General features: G+C 55.2%; 2 protein-coding genes across 5 annotated transcripts; one reads left to right on the forward strand and one right to left on the reverse strand.

Annotated features, from left to right (window-relative positions):
- The first annotated feature begins 243 nt into the window (after window positions 1-243).
- On the forward strand, window positions 244-16,476 carry SV2A (synaptic vesicle glycoprotein 2A). 3 transcript variants are annotated; one of them, XM_034424964.3, is made up of 13 exons: window positions 244-551; window positions 4,586-5,443; window positions 7,985-8,165; window positions 8,426-8,577; window positions 9,043-9,176; window positions 9,390-9,479; window positions 9,614-9,724; window positions 9,955-10,043; window positions 10,910-11,074; window positions 11,406-11,539; window positions 13,040-13,243; window positions 13,689-13,848; window positions 14,473-16,476. In XM_034424964.3, exons 2-13 carry the CDS (start codon window positions 4,858-4,860, stop codon window positions 14,654-14,656), a joined length of 2,190 nt encoding a protein of 729 aa, XP_034280855.1. In that variant the 5' UTR covers window positions 244-551; window positions 4,586-4,857; the 3' UTR covers window positions 14,657-16,476. The 3 variants fall into 3 exon arrangements, with proteins under 3 accessions (XP_034280855.1, XP_087736817.1, XP_034280857.1); XM_087880691.1 differs by lacking the exon at window positions 244-551 and adding an exon at window positions 1,359-1,543; XM_034424966.2 differs by lacking the exon at window positions 244-551 and adding an exon at window positions 2,047-2,200.
- A 592-nt stretch (window positions 16,477-17,068) lies between these two features.
- Window positions 17,069-19,970, reverse strand: BOLA1 (bolA family member 1). 2 transcript variants are annotated; one of them, XM_087880692.1, is made up of 2 exons: window positions 18,407-19,970; window positions 17,069-17,764 (listed from the first exon to the last, which is right to left on the reverse strand). In XM_087880692.1, exon 2 carries the CDS (start codon window positions 17,742-17,744, stop codon window positions 17,265-17,267), a length of 480 nt encoding a protein of 159 aa, XP_087736818.1. In that variant the 5' UTR covers window positions 17,745-17,764; window positions 18,407-19,970; the 3' UTR covers window positions 17,069-17,264. The 2 variants fall into 2 exon arrangements, with proteins under 2 accessions (XP_087736818.1, XP_034280863.3); XM_034424972.3 differs by lacking the exon at window positions 18,407-19,970 and adding an exon at window positions 18,030-18,189.
- Between the last annotated feature and the right edge of the window lie 526 nt (window positions 19,971-20,496).

Genomic DNA, 20,496 nt, shown 5'->3' on the forward strand with positions numbered 1-20,496 from the left:
CAGAAACTGGTGATGTAAAGAAAAAGAAGGTCGCTACAGAGGGGGGGGGGGAGATCCCCGCAGGGGAGAACATCGCTGCTGTTCCAGGCTTGCTAGGGTGACTCGGTTCCGTCCACCAGCCACTCGCCTGGCGGCTGGTTTTTTGATAAGCCTGCTTGGAACAAGCGCAAAAGAAGAAATAGCAAAAGCGGGGACTTGGTAAGGCGTCTCTTTTGCGTTCCTCGGACGGCTTTCCCTCTCAGTGCGCAGTGCTGAAAGGGGATCAGCTGGGATGCGAGGAAAGCGGGACCTCGCGGAGCCCCGTCTTGCTCCGGCCCGCTCGTCTCCCGGGCGGGCTGTCGTCCCCGTCCCCTTCCCCTCCGTGCCACAATGGACTCTCCCGTGACTGGAGGGGCGCAGCAGTCTTAGCGCTCTGGCTCCTCCGCCGCCGCTGCTCCCCCTGCGTCTCTCTGGCGGTTGCAGCAGCAGTAGCGTGCGGCGGCGGCGGCGGCGGCGGCAGGGGAAGCGAGCGCTTGCCTGGCTGCGAACGGGCCGAGTACCGCGGGAGCCAGGTGAGCCAAAGGCAGGGCTGGGGGCGTGCAGGCCGGCCAGGGGGATGCCAGCGCCGTTTCCCCCTTCGTGTAGCCATTTTGTCCTGGCAAATCTTGGCCTTCCCCCGCCCGCGTGCGGCTTTTCCCGCATCTTGGAGCCCCTTCCCCTGCGGGCTCGCTTTGCCGGCCGGGAGCGGTCCGGCCTTGGCTGGTGCAGGATTGCGGGACGGTCCCTGAGGCGATGCTCCGCCACGGCCGGGGCTGCAGAGAGGAAGAAAGCGGGAGAGCAAATGACCTTGGAGGCCGGGGCGGGGGGCGAGCCAGGGAAGGGGGTTGGTGCTCTTCACCTTTCGCTCATCATCATCACCATGTAGCCAGGATTTTTTTTTAGGCGATTGAATAATTGGGAGGGGGGCACGCGGGCTCCCATATCGCCCTCCCCAGTCCAAAGCGCACGAAGCCCGTGGTCTCTGTGGAGCAGCCAGCGCCGAGGAACTGATGGGTTCCGTCGGTGCTGCAAATTAAAAATAGGTTCTTGCGCGCGGAGGGGGAGGGGGGAGGTGATGGTTATGAAAGAAGCGTCTTTCTGGTCTTCGAGCCCTCCCCCCCAAAGGAGGGCGTCGAAGGGGAAGCCACTGGGAAGGAGAAGAGGGGCTTGGGAGTCCCACATTTCCCCGTTTTCTCGCCCCAAAAGAACCGCAGCCCACAATCAACTGGACTACGCTCCCCATCGCTCACAGCCGGCGCTATCCCCCTTCGGAATCATGGGACCCGAGACGTACCACGGCGTCTCTGCGTATTTAAATAGATTGAATGGGCTAAATTAGCGGGTTTTCGAGCCAGCAAAGGGTCCCCGCCAGGCTGGTGAGGCAGCTGTCGGGTCGGATCGCTCGGGCTTGCGAGCGGCTGTGGCTGGGCTGGCGACGAGGGTCTTCTCTTTGGCCGGGCTGAAGCGGGAGGCCCATTGCCGGGGCTGCCGGCGAGGAACGCGGGCGCGGTTTCCCCAGCTCTAGGTCTGCATTTTCGCGGGGGAGGGGGGTGTTCCTTCCCTGCCAGTTAGTACAACAGAGTTCCGTCCTCGCATAAAATGTGTGTTTGGATCAATGTTGGGGGCGAACATTTGAAGGAGGCCGCGAAAATGCCGGGACGGGAGGTGACCTTGCCCGGGTCCGCGGGCTTCAGGTTGCGCGAACGAGGAGAGGGATCCTGAGCCCCGCGCAAGGCCGAGCAACCGTTTCCTCTTCGCTTAGGAGCGGCCCCTGGAACCCGGCCTGCGTCGTGTAGGCAACAGCGCTCTGTACAAGCTCAGAATGCGCCTATTCGTTAAAATAAGCCCCGGCATGATACTGGAAGGGGGAGGGGGGCGGTGGGGGGGGGCGGCATTGAAAGAAATGGTTCCTCCCTTTCCCCCTTTTGGAAAAATCTGCTCATCTGGGGGGGGGGGAGCTGTTCAGCTGGAGGGGTGGAGCTATGCAAATGCCCGATTTCGTTTCCGACCCTTTCGGTCAAACTGCAGGGAACCCAAAATCTGGCGGAAATCGTGGGCCTTTAGGGAACCAAAGCGCGAGCTGTGGCTGGAGGGAGACGGTTCCCTTCCCTTTGATCGGCTGAGAAGGAGGCACAGCCGGGGCTTCTCCCGAGGCTGCGGGTACACCTTGGCTGCTTTCAAGGTAGGGTGGAAGCGGCCACAGGTGATCCCCTTTGCCCCCTATGATGAATGTGAGTTACAGCCTCCCGCACAGACATTAGAGGCGGCTGAGATGCCTCACAACCCAGCAGCAAGTCCTGACACAGGCCGACCTGATGGGGATGGGAGTTGTAGTCCGGCAGGTTTGGAGGGTGGCAAGATGCGGAAGACTGGCCTCACTGGGGGCCTTATGGCGTGTGCCGTAGAAGGCAGGTTGCATTGGTGCTTCAGTGCTTTTCCCCACAGGTGGTCCTTGTGAAAGAAGAGGGGTTCTGAGGTGTGTGTTGAGGACAGATTTGACCTTCACCCTGGCACCCAGACCCCACAGACCACCACCACCCCGCTAGCTCATGCCGGGTCCTGGAGTCTCTCGGGCACCTTGCTGGGTGCAGCTGCATAATCTGGGATCCAGTGAAGAAGGCCCCGTGTTCCCCTTTGAAGTGGCAATGCCATAACGTTGGGGCAAGAGATTGCATTCCAGTGGGGAAGTGCATTGTTGTTTTCTTCAATCCCAAACTAATGCAGAAGCAAATAAAAAATCAGGGCTGGAAAGATAAGAAAGTGAGGCAAAATAAGCCAGGCTTGCTTGCTCTCCCAGCCCTACAAATTAGGAAGAGGATTCCTGGGTTTGGCAGAGATGAGAGCCTTGGAGAACCACCTCTCGCCTCCTGGTTCTCAGCCGGTCTCTCTCCTACTTCCAGAGCCATTTCTGCCACCAGAGATTAAAAATAGCCTGCTGGGAGAAGAGAACATTTGGCAGAGAGAGAGTTTTTTCTTCTTCCACTCAAACCCCTTTTTGATCCTTCTGCTCTTCCAAAGCCTCCCCCCACTCCCCGAGCAAGAAGTGGCTCTGTCCTCCCAGGTGTGTGTGTATGGGGGGGGGGTTGTGGGGATAGAGGGCACCAGCTTGGACCATTCCAAGGCCCTTTGAGTCTGAGTTTCATTGAGTTTTGTTGTCTGGGATTGGAAAGGGAAGGACATGGGGTTCATTTGAGAACGGCAGGGAGAGGAATTTCCCAACCTCAATTACCTGTGTTGAACAAGCGTTTCAATCTGTGCATTTTATTTTATTTTATTATTTTATTTTATTATTTTATATTTTATTTTATTATTTTATATTTTATTTTATTTTATTATTTTATTTTATTATTTTATTTTATTTTATTTTATTATTTTTTTTATTTTATTTTATTTTATTATTATTTTTTATTTTATTTTATTTTATTTTATTTTATTATTTTATTTTATTTTATTTTATTTTATTATTTTATTTTATTTTATTTTATTTTATTTTATTTTATTTTATATTATATTATATTATATTATATTTTATTTTATTTTATATTTTTGTGGAATTGGGATTGTAGAAACACCCAGGAGCGTAGAAGAGTTCAGAGGCAGATGCATAAATAAATGTCTTAAATGTATTTATTCATATAATAAATCATATTAACTATGTACAACAGAGATCAAGTCTCATGAGGAACAAACATGAAAAGAGAGAGATGGAGAGAGCGAGCGAGAGAGCAAGGTGGAAAAGGTTGGAGGGGGTTTTATACTCAGGGTAAGCCTCTCCTTTCCACATAGGGGTGGAGACACTCTCTGCCTCCACTGGCGTCTATATGACACATGTGCCAATGGCTTGCAAATACTTGACAATTTTATTTTATTTTATTTTATTTGTCAACAAGTACAAGGAAACAGGTAACATTATAGACATGGACACATGAAAAAAATTGGCACAAAAAAAAAAGGATATAAATTAGCAAAACATAGCCATAACCACATAGAATGATTACATAAAATTGGGAACACTAGGACAGGGAAGGAAGTCATGCTGGTGTGCTTATGCACGCCCCCCCTTAGGGACCTCTTAAGAATCATGAAAGGTCCACGGTAGACAGTTTACGGTGAAAGGTATGGGGATTAGAGACACTAACAACAGGATCAGGTAGAGTGTTCCAGACATTTACTACTCTATTGCAGAAGTCATATTTCCTACAATTAAGATTAGAGCGAATTGCATTGAGTTTAAATCTATTGATAGCCCTTGTGTTATTATGGTTGAAATTAAAGTACTCATTTACAGGTAGAACGTTTTGGTAAATAATCTTATTTTATTTTATTTTATTTAAATGTGTGCCTTCAAATCACTCTTGATTCCTGGCAGCACCTGGAGAAACCTCTGCTGTTTTCTTGGCACCATTTTCAAAGAAGATTTCCCCTTTGCCCTCCCAACTTCCCAGGGCTGAGTGAGGCACCTTCTGCCCATCTGGTCCCTTTGGTCATCTGAGCTGACTTGAGCCACTGGGCTTCTACCTGACCTTCTGTCTCCTTTTACCAACCCCTCCCTTTCCTTCCTTTGCAGGGCCGCTGCCAGTCAGCCCAGTGGAGCACCCCCTGCCTCGCTCCCCGTGGCAGGCACTGCCGCCTCCTCTGAAGCAGAAGCCAGGGCTCAGGCAGATGGGTCCCCACCCTTGAAGAGCTGGTCCTCGGGGGGGGGAACCTTTGCCAAAAGCTGAATACAGCGCACACACACACACACACACACACACACACACACACACACAGAGTCCCCAGCACCTTCCTCCTCCTCCTCCTCCTCCTTTCATTTCAAGGCCCAAAGGGCTGGTGGGAGCCATGGACGAAGGCTTTAGAGACCGGACCGCCTTTATCCGTGGTGCAAAAGACATCGCCAAGGAGGTGAAGAAGCACGCAACCAAGAAGGTGGGCAAGGGGGTGGAGCGCATGCAAGACGAGTACACCAAGCGCTCCTACACTCGCTTTGAGGAAGAGGACGATGACGACTATCAGCCCCAAGATGGATACTACCGTGGGGAGCCCTCGGTTGACGATGAAGGGGCCTCCAGCGATGCTACGGAAGGCCATGATGAAGACGATGAGATCTATGAGGGGGAGTACCAGGGAATCCCGCGGAATGATTCCCTGAAAGGTGGAGACCGGCTGACAGCTGGCCCGGAGGTAGCCGGTGAGTTCAGAGACTTCAGTGACCTGGAAGGGGAGAAGAAGAAGGAGAAGGAGGAGCTTTCCCAGCAGTATGAGCTAATTCTACAAGAGTGTGGACATGGGAAATTCCAGTGGACGCTCTACTTTGTGCTCGGACTGGCTCTCATGGCTGATGGAGTGGAGATTTTTGTGGTCGGCTTTGTCCTCCCCAGTGCTGAGAAAGACATGTGCTTGTCAGACTCCAATAAAGGCATGCTGGGTAAGTCCCCAGGAAGGTCGTGATTTAATGAGGGATTCACAGATCTCTGTCTTGAAAGCTTTGGCCTCTCGGGGTAATCTGGCAAAGAAGGCATGACCTGAGAAGGGGGAAGGGGGCTGGCCCAGTCGTGTTTTGGGGTGTAGATTCAGTTTTTTATTTCAGAAGCAATAGATGAGCATGGTTGACTTTCCCATTCCCCCCCCCGCCCCCCGAGTCCTAGAGTTTCACAGAGCATTATGAAAAAGAGACGGTGCTCTCTGGTAGAGTTGAGACGGGAAATAGGTGGTGTTTTTTATTGCAAGCTGAAACTTGATAAAAGGTTTATCTTTAGCCACATATACTTTCACCAAGAATAATTCCCAGTTAAGGAATATTTGCATGGACTTTGCAGTTTAGGGATGAGGCGTAATAATTTACAGCAAGAAATTTGCACCCTGAAGTAAGTCGTACCAGTTCATGTGGAATGAGTTGTGGAGTTGGCACTGCTAATTTTCTGGCAGCAGAAAGTATTCGTAGCAAACTTTCAGGTTGTATAGTGCTCTCTTGCCACCAGTACAATCTTTATGGGATCAGACAGATTGAGAGCATAGTTGATGGTTGTGCAAAGGTTTGACTACTCGGTGCGTATGTGTCTGGAGGAGCAGAGCTGAGATTCCATAAAGCAGAGCTATTGTGTTTGCAATTTATAACACCACTTTGGACTTTGGGATTGTATGAATACTTTATGTTGAATATACCGTAAGGAGACAAATTCCATGCACATGGAAAACTAGCATAGCAGGGAGGACAATGCTGTAAGTTTTCATCTTTCCCTGAAACGCTAGGTCTCACTATGCAGGGATTCCTTAATTTTGCTAAACCATGCCATTAGGGCCACTGGATAGTTTTGAAAAAAGAAGTTAAGTACATTCATGGAGGAAATGGCTGTTCTCCACACACAGGCCGAGATCAAGGAGATCAGGGTCTACCCACCCAGCTAGCTGAGCTCCCACCAGAGCTCTGTGTTGGAGGGTCCCTTGGCCTGACCCAGCAGGTTCTGCTCTGCTTAGTATTGTCCATTTCCTAACATCTCTCTGTTGAAGTACCCTGTGGGCCAAAGAGGTGTTTCTGTGTCCATTTTAAAAAAGAAGGCACTAAAAAGGGCAGCAACTCTCCCCCAGGCGGTGACCCCAAGTACGGGGGCATCACCTCCTGAAAGGAATGGAGCAGTCCCTCGGCTGCTGCAGGAACAGTGGCTCCCTGGCAGTTCTGTGACTCAGTTGGGGACCAGCAGCAGCAGCTGTTGTTGCTGACAAAGGCTCCAGCACTGCCTGCCGGGTGACTCATCTTCCCCTTCTCCATTTTAGCGGCTCTCTGCAGAGAGACCAGCCCCCTCCCCAGCTTATCTCCTTGCTGCTTTGGGGCGCTGCAAGGAGGCCAGGTGGGGGCAGACAGGGAGGGAAGAGCGCAGGCAAAATTAAATTCCCCAGAAAGGAAGAGCGATGCTGGGTGGAGGGGGCTAGGGGGTAAGAAGTCAAGGGGGGGTGGCGGCTTTGGAGGCAATTGTGGGGCCAGATTTCCATGCGACACCACCGCAGTGCGGCAAAGCCGGCCTTCCTCCCCACTTCTGGTGGGGAAAGGTCACTCAGGAAGTGGGGAAGCAAAGCTCCGCTTCCTTCTGGTTTGGGCCTTGCGAGTGCGCCGGGCACTTTTCCTCTGTTGTTGGTCTAATAAAATCAGCCACCGATGAGGCTGCCTTCCAAAGGCGTTGGGCAGCTTTCCTCTCCGGGACTCTCCGTCACCCAGGATGGTTGGAGGAGGTGGGCACTGAGGCCACAGCAAAGGACGGGATTGGCTGCCCGGGGTGCGCATTGACCCAATAAGCAGAGCAAGATCTATCCGGGACCACATGGTGGCTCCTTGATGGGTGCCGGCTCCAATGAAATGCGAATAGCCCATCAAGGAGCTCAGGCGGGGAGGGGGTTTCTCCTCTCCTAGCCCCTGGTCTCCAATACTGTGGTTCAAGACTGGGCCATTCAGTCAGCGGTTTGAGAGCTCTAAAAGCCAGTCCCCCACCTCCAGTTCCTGCCTGAAAAGTGTGGGTGAAGCCACGGAGGGGCAGGGGCACCTCTCCACCAGGGCGAGAGGGAGCCACCGGAAAGGTCCACAGCCCCCCCTTCTTGTCTCATGGCAACGGAGATGCTGCCAGAGCCCAGGCCAAGGCAGCCGGGTATCCAGAAGGGGGCACAATTGGTCGGTGTTGGAGAGGTTAACTCTGGACTGCCAGCAGGTGGAAAGAATCCCCACGCACCCAGCTTGCTCTGGAAGCCACAGGGCACCGTCCCCTCCTGGCCCTCAGCCTGGGACGCCAGCAGGGTCGGTGTTAATGCAAGATTGCCCCCACCCTCCCCATAGAGCCAGACCCTATCTGACTGCCAGGCCAACCCTTTTCCCAAGAATAAACAGAGGGTTGCCAAGCTCCCTCCAGGACATGGCTCCTCCGCTGTAACTCTTCTTCCTCCTCCTCCTCCCCCCCTTCCTCCCGCTGTCTCTCTCCTGCAGGCCTGATTGTCTACCTGGGAATGATGGTGGGGGCCTTCCTGTGGGGCGGCCTGGCAGACCGGTTGGGGCGCAGGCAGTGCCTGCTGATGTCGCTCTCGGTCAACAGTGTCTTTGCCTTCTTCTCCTCCTTCGTGCAGGGCTATGGCACGTTCCTCTTCTGCCGGCTGCTCTCTGGCGTGGGGTAAGGGGGCCCTGGGGGCTTTCGCCTGGCACAACCCGTCTTCCTCCCCATCCTGAGCCAGGGCTGGCTTTCCAGGGGAAGGGTGGACTGGGCATCCAACACCAGACAAACAGAGCCGTGTGTTCAAGGGCAGCCAGGGCCAGAAGAGAGGCCTGGGGCTGGCAGGGCCCAAGGTTTGCAAAGGCAGCCAAATGTGACTGGCCTCCAGGTCGGTCCTCCCCATCCCGCTTCTGAAACCACTCTCTCCCCTCCCCTCCCAGCATTGGGGGTTCCATCCCCATCGTTTTCTCCTACTACTCGGAGTTCCTGGCCCAGGAGAAGCGTGGTGAGCACCTCAGCTGGCTCTGCATGTTCTGGATGATTGGCGGCATCTACGCCTCTGCCATGGCCTGGGCCATCATCCCCCATTACGGTGAGTCATGGAGGACCGGGGGGGGGGGGGGAGAAAGGATCAGGATGACCAAAGGAGACCAAGTGGGGCTGAGCCTTTTTCAGCTGGGCTGCTGGCCCCTGGCTGGCTGGCTGACTGGCTTTCCAGGCCCACATTTCCTCTGGGCCCACAGAAATTGGTCCTCGGTTGTTGTCCCACTCATCGCCCAGAGTTGGGCAGCTAGCAGGAGCGTTTGTCCCTTCCTCCCAATCTGAAGCAGTCTGCCAGGGATGCCGGCCTCGGCCTCGGGGGGTGGGGGTGGGGACCAGGGTTTGGCCGTTGTTGCTCCTGATGGCAGCCCGTAGGCCTGCATGGCTCAGGTGAGGAGCTACGGCAGCCTTTTGCGGAGGTTGGATTTGGGGGGGGTGGGAGGCTGTTCATAGCAGTGAAGAGGACATTCCGTTTTTGTAAAGCCCTCCTCTCCATCACTCCCCCCCCATCACACAGGGTGGAGCTTCCAAATGGGATCCGCCTACCAGTTCCACAGCTGGCGCGTCTTTGTCTTGGTCTGCGCCTTTCCCTCGGTCTTTGCTATTGGGGCCCTCACCAGCATGCCAGAGAGCCCCCGCTTCTTCCTGGAGGTAAGAAGACCCCAGTGCCACCTTTGTAGGGGCGGAAAGAGCTACTGGATGCCCACAGGGCCAGAGCTGGGCCGACTCTGCTTTCCCCAGCAGCTGATGCAGGAAGGGTCCAAGGGCTCAGCCTCCGAGGGGGGGGATGCTCCTCTCGGAGGGGGCAGAGGGAGACCCTCAGGAAGCAAGATGCTGGGTGCCTCCCTGTTTCTGTCTTTCCAGAACGGCAAGCATGACGAGGCCTGGATGGTTCTGAAGCAGGTCCACGACACCAACATGAGGGCAAAAGGCCACCCTGAACGGGTCTTCTCGGTAGGAGGCCTTCCTCCTCCCCCCCCCCCCCAGGGCTCTTTGCGTCTGTCAGCGTCCCTGCTGCTCTCTTGGCAAGGGAAGCTCTGGATGATTTTCGAGGTCCTCACCTGTCCTTTGCCACCTTCCATTGGCAGGTGACCCACATCAAGACAATCAAGCAGGAGGATGAATTGGTCGAGATCCAGTCGGACACAGGGACCTGGTACCGGCGCTGGATGGTCCGCTTCCTGAATCTTTCTCAGCAGGTCAGTTCCGGGAGGGTTTCTGGGATGGCTGTGTTTTTGTTCCCTTGGTGGGAGCCGTGCTGGGCAACCAAACCAGCTGGGGGAGGCTGCAATTCGACCGTGGCCTCCACAAAAGGCTTTCAGGACAGCAACCTCCTAAAGGAGCTGCCGGAGAAGCCGGCCAAGTCCCTCGTGCCCCTTGCTGCGTCCCAGACCAGGAAGCTTCAAGCTGGTCCCCTCGCTTTCCACAGGTCTGGGCAAATTTTCACCAGTGCTTTGCTCCCGAGTATCGCCGGGTCACGTTAATGATGATGGCCGTCTGGTTCACCATGTCCTTCAGGTGAGTCACCCTGGGGGAGAGTCAGGTAACCTGATGCTGGATCCATAGATCTGCCTCTAAGGGTGGGAGATACACCGATCCCTTCTCTGAAACACAAGACAGGCCCAAACCTCTCTGAGCTGGGCTGATAATGGAAAAGCCATTATCCCGTCTCCCCTTGCCTAAAACCATTCCACACCCCCAGGTCAGCGCAGGCTCCGCCAGTGCAGAGGTGAGGCTGAGGGCCCAGCATCAGAGCTGGATGCTTCTTTGAGCCGCACCATCTCTGGGCTGCCCAGTCTTTTCCCAGGCAAGGAAGGGGCTGGGCTACCACGCTGCAAAGTCTCCAAAAGCAGAGATGCTTTTCACAAGCCCACCCTGAGCCCATTGGCAGTGTCCACTGCTCCTGTAATGAAAAATTGAATGGCAAAGAGAATCTAGGCCTCCAATCTATGCGGGGATGCCAAGGGTAACATTAAGCCTTTAAGGAGTAAAGAGCAAACCTCCCATCCCTCTCGCCCACCAGCGGCATCACTGGGGAGCAGCGCGTGACCCAGACTGAGGCCACCTTCGGGCCGTGGGTCTTCGCTCCCAGCATTTCCCTCAGTTGGACTCGGGAGGACAAACGTCCCAGCAGGTGGAGCTGAGGGTTGGGCAGCCGGACTTAGGGAGGCTGCCTGGACCCACTGCCTCATTACCCCACCAAGGTTCTTGCCCAGCGAGGGATTCTGCGAGTTGTTGCCCCAACGGCCCGGGTGTCACTTCCCACTTGGGAAGAAGGGGTGTTTTGGAAAACCAACCCTTCTCTCCAATTGAGGGTCCCCCAAACTTTTCTGGTTCTTTCTTTTCCCCCACCTTCTCCTCCACTGGCTTTGGCTACCGGGCAGCTACTACGGCCTGACCGTCTGGTTCCCAGACATGATTAAACACCTCCAGAATGTGGAATATGCCTCCCGCACAAAGGTCTTTAACAACGAGACATTCAGACACATCACCTTCAACTTCACCCTGGAGAACCAGATCCATCGCCGGGGGGAGTACTTCAATGACAAGTAGGTCTGCTTCAGAGGCTGCCCCCCATTCCACACCCCCAGGTCAGCGCAGGCTCCGTCAGTGCAGAGGTGAGGCTGAGGGCCCAGCATCAGAGCTGGATGCTTCTTTCAGCCGCACCATCTCTGGGCTGCCCAGTCTTTTCCCAGGCAAGGAAAGGGCTGGGCTACCACGCTGCAAAGTCTCCAAAAGCAGAGATGCTTTTCAGGCGCATTTTTGTAACAGGTAGAAACACACATCATGCCACATCAGAGGAAGCCACATTAGGGCTTAGTAGCAGGTGTGAATTAACCAGTGGATCCTCAACCTCCTCACCCCCCCACCCTGGAACAGGTTTATTGGCCTGAAGATGAAGTCGGTCTCCTTCATTGACTCTTTGTTTGAAGAGTGCTACTTTGAGGATGTTACATCAAGCAATACTTTCTTCAAGAACTGCACTTTTCTGGCCACCGTCTTCTACAACACAGGTAATGTGTCTGAGGGGGCCCAGAGCTGCTCCCGGTGGGGGTCCTCGGGAAGCCTCTGTCATCCCTCCTGCCTCAGCTGGGCTTCCACAAAGAGCGGCTCAAACTCTTTGTTGCTGCTGCTGCTGCTGCTACCTCAACCTCACATCCCCTGTGAAGTCACAGCCTCTGCTCTGCTGCTGCTTATCTGACCCTACTGAAGACAGAGCAGTTGTGAAATCTGAACCGGTTGACTACCGGTTCGCTGGCTGCGCATACGTGCTGCACACCAAATGCGCACTGCATGCCAAACACGCACTGCGTGCACACATGCATAGTGCACACCACGCACCAAATGCAAGGTGCACACGTGCGTGCACGCAGCACACACCAAAAGGAGGCATGGGATAAGTAGAACAGCGCACACGGGGAGGGGGTGATCAGCTGGGGTGCGCAATCGTTTTTTTTACTTTTAAAAACATTTTTTTACAATCTGTTCGCCCAAATAGGTTGTAAAAAAACCGCTTTTAAAAGAAAAAAAAGGCTCTGACAATCGCGCAGCTCAGCTGTGATTGTCAGCCTTTTTTTTTACTTTTGAAACCAAAAAAGCAAAACCTTCTGCGCATGTGCAGAGGGTACAAAACACATTACTTCCTGGTTAAAACCAGGAAGTAACGACAATTGGGCGGCCGGGCGGAGCCTCATGCTGCGATCACTACCGGTTCGCCAAACCACCTGCCATGATCACTACTGGATCGGGCAAGCCGGTCCAAACCGGGAACATTTCACCCCTGAGACAGAGGAAAAGGTGGCTCAGAAGAGTCTCCCAGCATGGAAAGACATAGGCAGGTGTGCTCACCGGCGAGGGGAGAGCTGTTGGCAGAAGCCTGCAAGCAATCCAGAAAGGTTATTTACGGGACCACCTGCTATCACCAATAGCCTCCCACCGACCAGTACGCTCCCATAGAGAGGGGCTCCTCCGGGTGCCGTCGGCCAAACAATGTCGACTGGCGGCCCCCAGGGGGAGAGCCTTCTCTGTGGGGGCACCTACTATCTGGAACGAGCTCCCCCCGGAGATACGGAGGATCCCGGATCTGCGTACCTTCCGTCGCGCCCTCAAGACCTTCCTATTTCATCAAGCCGGCCTGACCTAAGTCTTTCCCCTTTTTAAATGGAAATTTTAAATCTGGTTTTAAATTATTGGGGTTTTTTAATTTGTTCAGCCAAATTATTTTAATTCGTTTTAATCTATTTTAAATTTTGTATTTATATGGCTTATTCTATGGCTGTTCACCGCCCTGAGTCCTTCGGGAGTAGGGCGGTATACAAATTCAATAAAAAAAAGGGGGGGGGGTCCTGAGAGATCTCGGACGGGCACTCGCAGATGGGTTCCTGGGTGGGCCAAGGGCTGGCTTGAGCAGATGGGGGAGGCGGGGAGGATTTGGGATCTGGCCATTAGGGGGCGGAATCTGCCGGGTTTCTTTAGGGAATGGGCCTAAGCCCAGGCCTCTCGCCCACCCCCAGACCTCTTTGAGTACAAGTTCATCGACAGTCGGATCATCAACAGCACCTTCCTGCACAACAAAGAAGGGTGCCAGCTGGATTTCAGTGACGACAACAACGCTTACATGATCTACTTTGTCAGCTTCCTGGGCACCCTGGCTGTGCTGCCGGGCAACATCGTCTCTGCGCTCCTGATGGACAAGATCGGGCGTCTTCGCATGTTGGGTGAGGGGCCTCCCTTTTGGCAAATGCTTGGGGGGGGTATCAGCCCTCCCTCTCAGCAGGTGGTCCTGGGGGCCGAGTGAGGTGGGTGGCCCCTTTTCAGCTCTGGGACCGGCTGTCAAGGGGCCAACCGGTCAGTCATGTGGCGGGCTGCTTTAGGATCCGGAGTGGCGCTGGACTCCTTTTGAGCTCTGCCTGTGGGTGTCAGGCGGCCCAACAGGATCTGTCCGGGTCGGGCTTTGAAACCAGCCACGGGGATTCCTGATCTGGCCAGGACTTCACGGTGGAGACAAAAAGGTTTCTGGGCCTGCCCGTTTTTCACGATGAGGTCTAGAAAGAGACCTTGGTGAGCTAATGCTTCTCCTCCTCCTCCTCCTCCTCCTCCTCCTCCTCCTCCTCCTCCTCCTTCTTCTCTACTCTGCCGCCCTGCCTCCTCCGACCAACACAGCCGGGTCGAGTGTCATGTCTTGCGTCAGCTGCTTCTTTTTGTCCTTCGGCAACAGCGAGTCAGCCATGATTGCCCTCCTCTGCTTGTTTGGCGGGGTCAGCATTGCCTCGTGGAATGCCCTGGATGTCCTCACAGTGGAGCTGTACCCCTCGGACAGAAGGTGAGGCTCCCCCGACATGCCCTCTAGAAGGTGTGGGGGGGGGGGGAGCAGACAGAAGAGCTGGGGAATGGGTCTCACCTACACTGGGTGTCGGTGGGTGTGTCGTACAGAAGGGTTGGCAAAAATGCCTGTGGCTTTCTGCCCAATATGGTTGTCCAGCAGAGGTGGGTTTCTGACCAGTTTTGAGTAGTTCAGAGAACTGGTAAATACCATCTCTGACTGGCCCCGCCCCCATCTATTCTCTGCCTCCCGAATCCCAGCTGATCAGGAGGAAATGGGGATTTTGCAGTAACCTTCCCTTGCCATGCCATGCCACGCCCACCAAGCCACACCCACAGAACCAGTAGTAAAAAATTTTGAGACCCACCACTGGTGCCCGGGGCCCCTTCTAACTGCCCCTGTGAGCCTGTTCGGGGAGGGGCCTGCTCCTTCGGGCACCTTCTGTGCTTCTGCCACTGATAGGCTCCTGGTGGCTTTACTCTTAACTGGAGGGTGATCCCTCCTGGCCCCTGGAATCAAAAGGGATGGGGAGACCCAGGGAAAGCTCTGCCCCCACAAAAGCCTTCCACTATCCCTTCTTCCTCTTCCTCCTCCTCCTCATGGCCTCCCCCTCCCTGCTTCCAGGACTACCGCGTTTGGGTTCCTCAACGCTCTTTGCAAGCTGGCGGCGGTTTTGGGCATCAGCATCTTCACGTCGTTTGTGGGCATCACAAAAGCCGTGCCCATTTTGCTGGCATCAGCGGCGCTGGCCGTGGGCAGCTCCCTAGCCCTGAAGCTGCCGGAGACCCGGGGGCAGGTGCTGCAATGAGAGCGAGCCCCTCGGCACTCTTCTGCCCCCACGCCCCCGCCCCCACCCGGGGGAGATTTAGCGTTGTAGACACTGTGACTGTCTTGTTGTACCATTTCAGTGGGAAATCTGTCTTCGCTTGGGTTTTCTTCCGCAAGCTCACCTGCTCTTTGAGTTCTCCTCACAATCCTTTCTCCCACGGTGCCGAGGTAGACGTGAAGGTGGGGAGGCCAAGCCATGGGAGGTGGGTGGCATTTTACAAGCTAGGCGTTAGCAAACGTAACACAAAACTTTGTCTTCTGCAATCTCCTTTCCTGCTTCTAGATCATGGTTTCCACAAGTCTGTGTATATGTGAATATGACTTCTACTTGTCCAGTGAAGTAAGACTACAACTCCCACAGCTAACAATGAGGGATAGAAGCAGGGATCCACATAGTACAAGCACACAAGCAGATGCATTTCGGGCTCTGCTGGCGTTTGAATTGGAGGCGTAGCTTCCCTCAAAGCCTGGTGGGCATGCACACACACCCCCACCCCCCCGCAGCACAACTTTTTCTTGGGAAAAGGGTTTTATAAGGAGTGTTTTAACTTGCAGCGTGTTCTTTTTTTCTTGCATTGGTGCTTTTCAAGAGGTGGCCCCTCCCACCTTCTGGGCTGATCCAGGACCCCCTTGGCCTCTCCTGGCTGTGGGTGAGTCACCTCAGTGGGGAGGGAAACCTCCCTCAGCTGTTTAGTTCCTGAAAGAAAAGAAGGTGGCCAGAGCCAGAACTTGCTTCCTTCCTTCTTCCGCCTGAACTGGGGCATCCAAGCACAACTTGGGAGGAGTTAAGCAGAAACGTTTTCTTGCATTTGCCACGAATAGCCCAAAAGAGCAGAAAATGCCGCTCCCAAGCGAAGCAGCTGAGTGCCCGAGCGGCAGGCAGATCTTGGACCAAATGAAGGGATTTTATGTAGCCTGATGCTGCAAGGCGGGAGCCCCCCCTTCCCCCCCCGGCTCTTCCCTAGCCTGGGACCCATTCTGTCTTTCAAAGGCTGGCTAGTTACAGGATTCTGAGTCTTGTGCATTTTGCCATCTTGTACCAAAAAGAGACTTCCCCCCTTGCACCCCATCCCTTTCCCCCTCCCCTCCTAATTGGTGGGACCACTAGGGAGGATGGCCCCAGTTCCTTTCACTCCCTGCAGCAACGATGGTGGTTCCTTCTTTATTGGGAAGAGCAGCTGGGTGTCTTTTCTTCTTCCTCTTCCAAGCCTCAAACCTCTCCAAATGCAAAAAGCCACATTTTCTTGTAGGGTGGGGAAACGGACCCCCCCCCCATCTTGCTGAGCAAACCTTACCCGATGAAATCGCGCCCTCCCTGCTGCTTCCAGACCTCAAGCCTCCCTGGGTTTAGTTCCCCTCCCGTGTTCTGGTGTAGGTGGGCTTCTGAACAAAACCAAGACACAAACCATATGTAGCTCTGTCTGTGCGCAAAACCAACTGACAAAAACTTTGTGCCGTGGTGTAGTTTTTAGATGTTTGTAAAGAACAATTAAAAAAAAACAGGAAAAAACCAACCCATAATGTCAGCTGTAGTCTCTGGATCATTTCATTTTGTATAAACAAACAAGCCAAGAATGCTGGTTAGATAGGAGAGTTATTTTAAATGTCATTGTGAGAAACAGAGAATTTTTTTTTAAAGAAAAAAAGATGCTTTGGCTAATATGTGTATACAGATAGTTGGAGAAGGAAATCTGGATGTTTGGCTGAATCGAGCCATGTTCCCACAACCACCATGATGAACTTGTAGTTAACAACAATCCATGTAAAAAATGGAGGAAAATAAAAGATTGAAAAATCTAATGATCTTCCCTGGTTGAATTCTGCTTTTTAATAATCAGAAAGAAATGTCCATTTCACAGGCCACTTTTTCGGAGGGAGCCAAAGGACCTTTTTAAAGAAAGCCAAATCAGTTGGCAGAAAAGCAGAGCCTTTGGGAGGGGTGGGGTGTTAGACTGGAAGGGGGGGGTTTGCCCAGACAAGAGGCAGCAAGGCTGGCGTTCGGGCTTTCCTGCCATCGGTCAGGGAGCTCCAGTGCTGGCCGAGTGGGGGCTCCTCTAAGGGTCCACTGGGCCCCCTCCTACTTGATGAGGGATGCTGTTTTTGGTCTGTGCTATGGCCTCCCTGCCAACCTTCTGGGGTGGTGCCTGGGTTAAGCTGCAATCCCCACTAGAGGCCATTTAACCAACATTTCCGCCAGAGCGCAGGGCGAATGAGTGCCAGGGAGCAAATGGCTATTTGACCCTACTGTCGTTTCAGCCAGCGCTCCTTTCTGGGAACCCTTTGCCACGGGGTGGGAAAGAAATCACGACCCTCTCCCCCTCATCTGGGGAGGAACAGCTCCCCCCCCCCAATAACCACCTACCTCCCCACAAAACTGAGCAGACAAAGGGAGGAAAGGCCAAGGCCTTTAATAGGCTTCAGCAGACACCGCACAGGCCTCTTTAGGGCAGGGGAGCGAACCAAGCAAGCGGGCACAAACCGTGGCAGGTGGCGCCCAGGGCTGCTCTGGGCAGCTCAGCCCGGAAGGAGGCATCGACTCTGGGGGAAGGGAAGGCGAGGCGTGCGGGGACCCGCCGAGGAGGCTGCCGTCAGGGCTCCCCCTGGCCCTCTGGCCCGGCTTCCCCCCGCCCCGTCGTCTTCCCCAACTTGTCGGCCACGTGCGGGTCGTGCTTGGCCCCTCCCAGGCACGGGGGGCCCTGGCTGGCTCTGGAGCTCTTCTCCCACTGCTGCGGGGTCTTGGCCTGGATGGAGAGGGAATGGACGGGGCCGGCCAGCTCTTCCTGGAGGAGCTCATTGACCAGCCGGTGCCGGTGGATGAGCGAAAGGCCCTCGAAGCGCCGGCTGGCCACCACCACCCGGAAGTGGGTCTCGGAGCCGCGGGGCACGGCGTGCAGGTGGCTGTCGTTGAGGACCTCCAGGTGGAGGGGCTCCAGCGCCGCCTGCAGCTTGGCCCGGATGCCCGACTCCACCGGCTTCTCCACGGCCGAGCCGCTCAGCGCCGCGCGCCCGGCGGAGAAGGCCGGCCAGCGGAGGGCACGGCCGAGGGCCGGCAGGCTGGAGGGGACCATCGGCGAGTCGGCTGGAGGAGCTGCAACAAACACGAAGGCCGGAGGGTCGGCGTTCGCTCTCCACGACCCCGCCAGCGGTGGGCAGCCCAAAGCGGCAAGGGCCGCCCGCGACCGGAGCGCAGGAAACCCGGCTGGGCGGCCGCGCGCAGAGCGCCAAGGCCAGCCCGGCGGACCGAAGGTTTGCAGCCGCCCCGCCCCCGACTTCGGAAGGGCGCCGGGAGCCCCGCCGCGGGGACGGTTGCAAGGGGCCCCTGCGCTGGCCCGGCACCGCCCAAGGTCACTCACCTGCCGCGTCCCACCACGGAGATCGACCCCCCCCCCTCCAAACCGCGTCCCTTCCTGGGCTGCGCGCTGAGCCCGCCTCGCCGCTGCCGAGAAACCGCGTCCCCGCCAGCCCGAGGGGCGCCAACGGCACTACACTTCCCGGCAGCCTCGAGGAGCCGCCCCCTTTTTTCGCGCTCTGTTGCATTCTGGGAGCCGTAGTCTTGGCTGGGCGCGATGGGGAAAAGCCGGTTTGGGGCCGCGGAGGTGCTGTCGTGGCCGCCCGGAGTGGGTTGGTGGGAACCCCACATCGCGTAGCCTTTGCGGCCAGGCGCCCCGAACTACAACTCCCATCATGCTCAGCCAGCTGTAGGGCTATCTCTCCCTTCGCTTCGTCTCACCTGTATATGGAGCGCTGGTCCGCCGTTCTTTTCTTTCTCCCTGAGCTGAGCGCGCCGTGTCTCCGGGAAGGGGCCATTATGACCTCACTGCGCCGATCCGGACACCGCGCAGCCTCCTCCAGCGGAAAGCGCCTCTCTGGCGTCCGCCCCTGGTCTCCAGGTGTGCCGCAGGTAGATTTCCCTTCTGCAGCGTCTGTCAGCGCCCCTCCTGGTCCTCAGCAGAAGATTCCCTCCCGGGCCTCACCTACGGCCAGGTGCAACGCACACATCCCATATTCCCCACCCCTCCCGAGACCGGACTAACCCCATCAAGGGACCCCGGAACCGGCGCAGGCCCGGATGTGTCCACCAGGTGGCGAGCGAGCCTTTCTTGAGCTTTCGGCCAGGCCGGCCCGGTTCCCGCGAACGGGTCTCCAACCTGCTGGGACAAAACCGCTTGTCCAGCAGGAGAAAAGAGGTCATTGCTTCCTGCTTCTGTCCCCCACACCCCGCAAGCTCCTCACCACCACCCTGCACTCTCCTCAGTGAGGTGATCTGAACAAGCCCAGTCCAAGCTGAGGCCCATGACTGGGGCAGCCCCTAGCCCCCCCCCCCGCCCCCCATCTCAGCCAGTCCCAGAAAGAAGCACAAGATCTGAGCTGCTCCACCCTGCCTGGGAGGCACGGAGGAGGTCCGAGGTTTGACTGTCACTTCTGCACAAGTGTCCATGTTGTGACCTCAGGCAATGTTCCTGTTAACATTTTGAGCATGATACCTTTGAGGGGGATGAGGCTTCTTTGCTCAATGCCTCCTTCAGCCCTGTCTCCCCCGGATCTTCTGTCTTTCTCGGGCTGCAGGACAGAGAGGCTTGTAACCCTCCGTGTCTCTGAGAATCTCTAGTCCCGTGATGGCGAACTGATGGCACATGTGCCAGAGGTGGCATGCAGAGCCATGTCTGTGGGCACGCATGCCATCGCCAGCTGCTCTTCTGATTTCTGGCTGGTCTTTGCGGGTGCCAGAGTACCAGAAAACGGCCTGAAAATGGCTCAAAAACCGGCTAAAAAATAGGCCGGTTTTTGGGCCATTTTCAGGCCATTTCCCGGTTGTTTGAAGACGGCCTGAAATATGCCTGAAAACGGCCAAAAGCAGCCCCAAAAACAGGCATGCGCGCACCAGCCAGCTGGTTTTCGGGTTTCCAGCACACGCACATGCATGCACATGTATGTGTGTTCCAGTTTGGGCACTCAGTGCCTAAAAGGTTCGCCATCACTGCTCTAGTCTCTCCATCCACCGTGCAAGATCCCCACCTAATAGGGTCACCAGCTTCTTGGGCAGCAGCCCTTAAACCCGCCTGGTTCTGTTTCGAGCTAGCTCCAGCACCTGGGTGGGTGTCATCTTTTGAGAGCCAAAATCTCCTTGGCTGAGGCTTCCAAGCTTTTGAATCCAGCCTGCTGGCGTCTTCTCCCCTGCCTTTCCCCCTCCAACCCTTGAAGCTTCTGGGTGCTCTCTGACCTTGATCATTTTCTTGCAGACTGTTTCATTACCAAAGAGGTAACATCATCAGTGCTGGTCCCAGTGATGTTATCTAGTTTGGGTAATTAAGGTTTGAGATAAGGAAAGCTTGGTCAGCTTTGTTCTGAAATAAACCATAAAGAGAAATCTTTTGAAAGCCCCCAGGCAGGAACAGGAAGCCCCCCAGGTTCCAGCACAAATTTATAGTCATCACCCTAAGAAGCCTCGGGTCCCCTATCTGTGGGACTTTCCTGCAATGGCTTTGCAAATGAGCCCTTGTCCTGCCCCTCCCTGTCAGTTAAGGGTTGTCCCTGCTTCCTTTCCCAATAAAAGCGAGCATCTCCCTATCTGGGGAAGCTGATGTCCCCTCCCTTCCTGAGTGCAGCAGCCACAAAAGCAAATCCCTGGCTAATTTGGGGAAGGGGGTTCCCAGTCAGCAGATGATGCTCATTCCGCAGCCACTCAGTCCTCCAGGAGCAAAATTCACATTTCACACAGCCTGGATTTCCAGGGTTCCTTTTATCAAGGTGGTCTTAAGAGTTGGGGGGCTGGGGTGGGCTGGCTGGAGAGATCAAGGCCTTTGTTTCCAAATAGCTAGT

Source organism: Pantherophis guttatus, chromosome 18 (assembly GCF_059756535.1).
Source record: "Pantherophis guttatus breed Tessera chromosome 18, ASM5975653v1, whole genome shotgun sequence".
Classification (NCBI taxonomy): Eukaryota; Metazoa; Chordata; class Lepidosauria; order Squamata; family Colubridae; genus Pantherophis; species Pantherophis guttatus.

What these genes read in the sequence shown, in the direction of transcription:
- SV2A (XM_034424964.3), top strand. Translation starts at nt 4,858, where the DNA reads ATGGACGAAGGCTTTAGAGACCGGACCGCCTTTATCCGTGGTGCAAAA. An exon ending in TGGTTCACCATGTCCTTCAG is followed by an intron (nt 10,044 to 10,909) that starts GTGAGTCACCCT and finishes GCTACCGGGCAG; the next exon opens with CTACTACGGCCTGACCGTCT. An exon ending in CTGTACCCCTCGGACAGAAG is followed by an intron (nt 13,849 to 14,472) that starts GTGAGGCTCCCC and finishes CCCTGCTTCCAG; the next exon opens with GACTACCGCGTTTGGGTTCC.
- BOLA1 (XM_087880692.1), bottom strand. Translation starts at nt 17,744, where the DNA reads ATGGTCCCCTCCAGCCTGCCGGCCCTCGGCCGTGCCCTCCGCTGGCCG.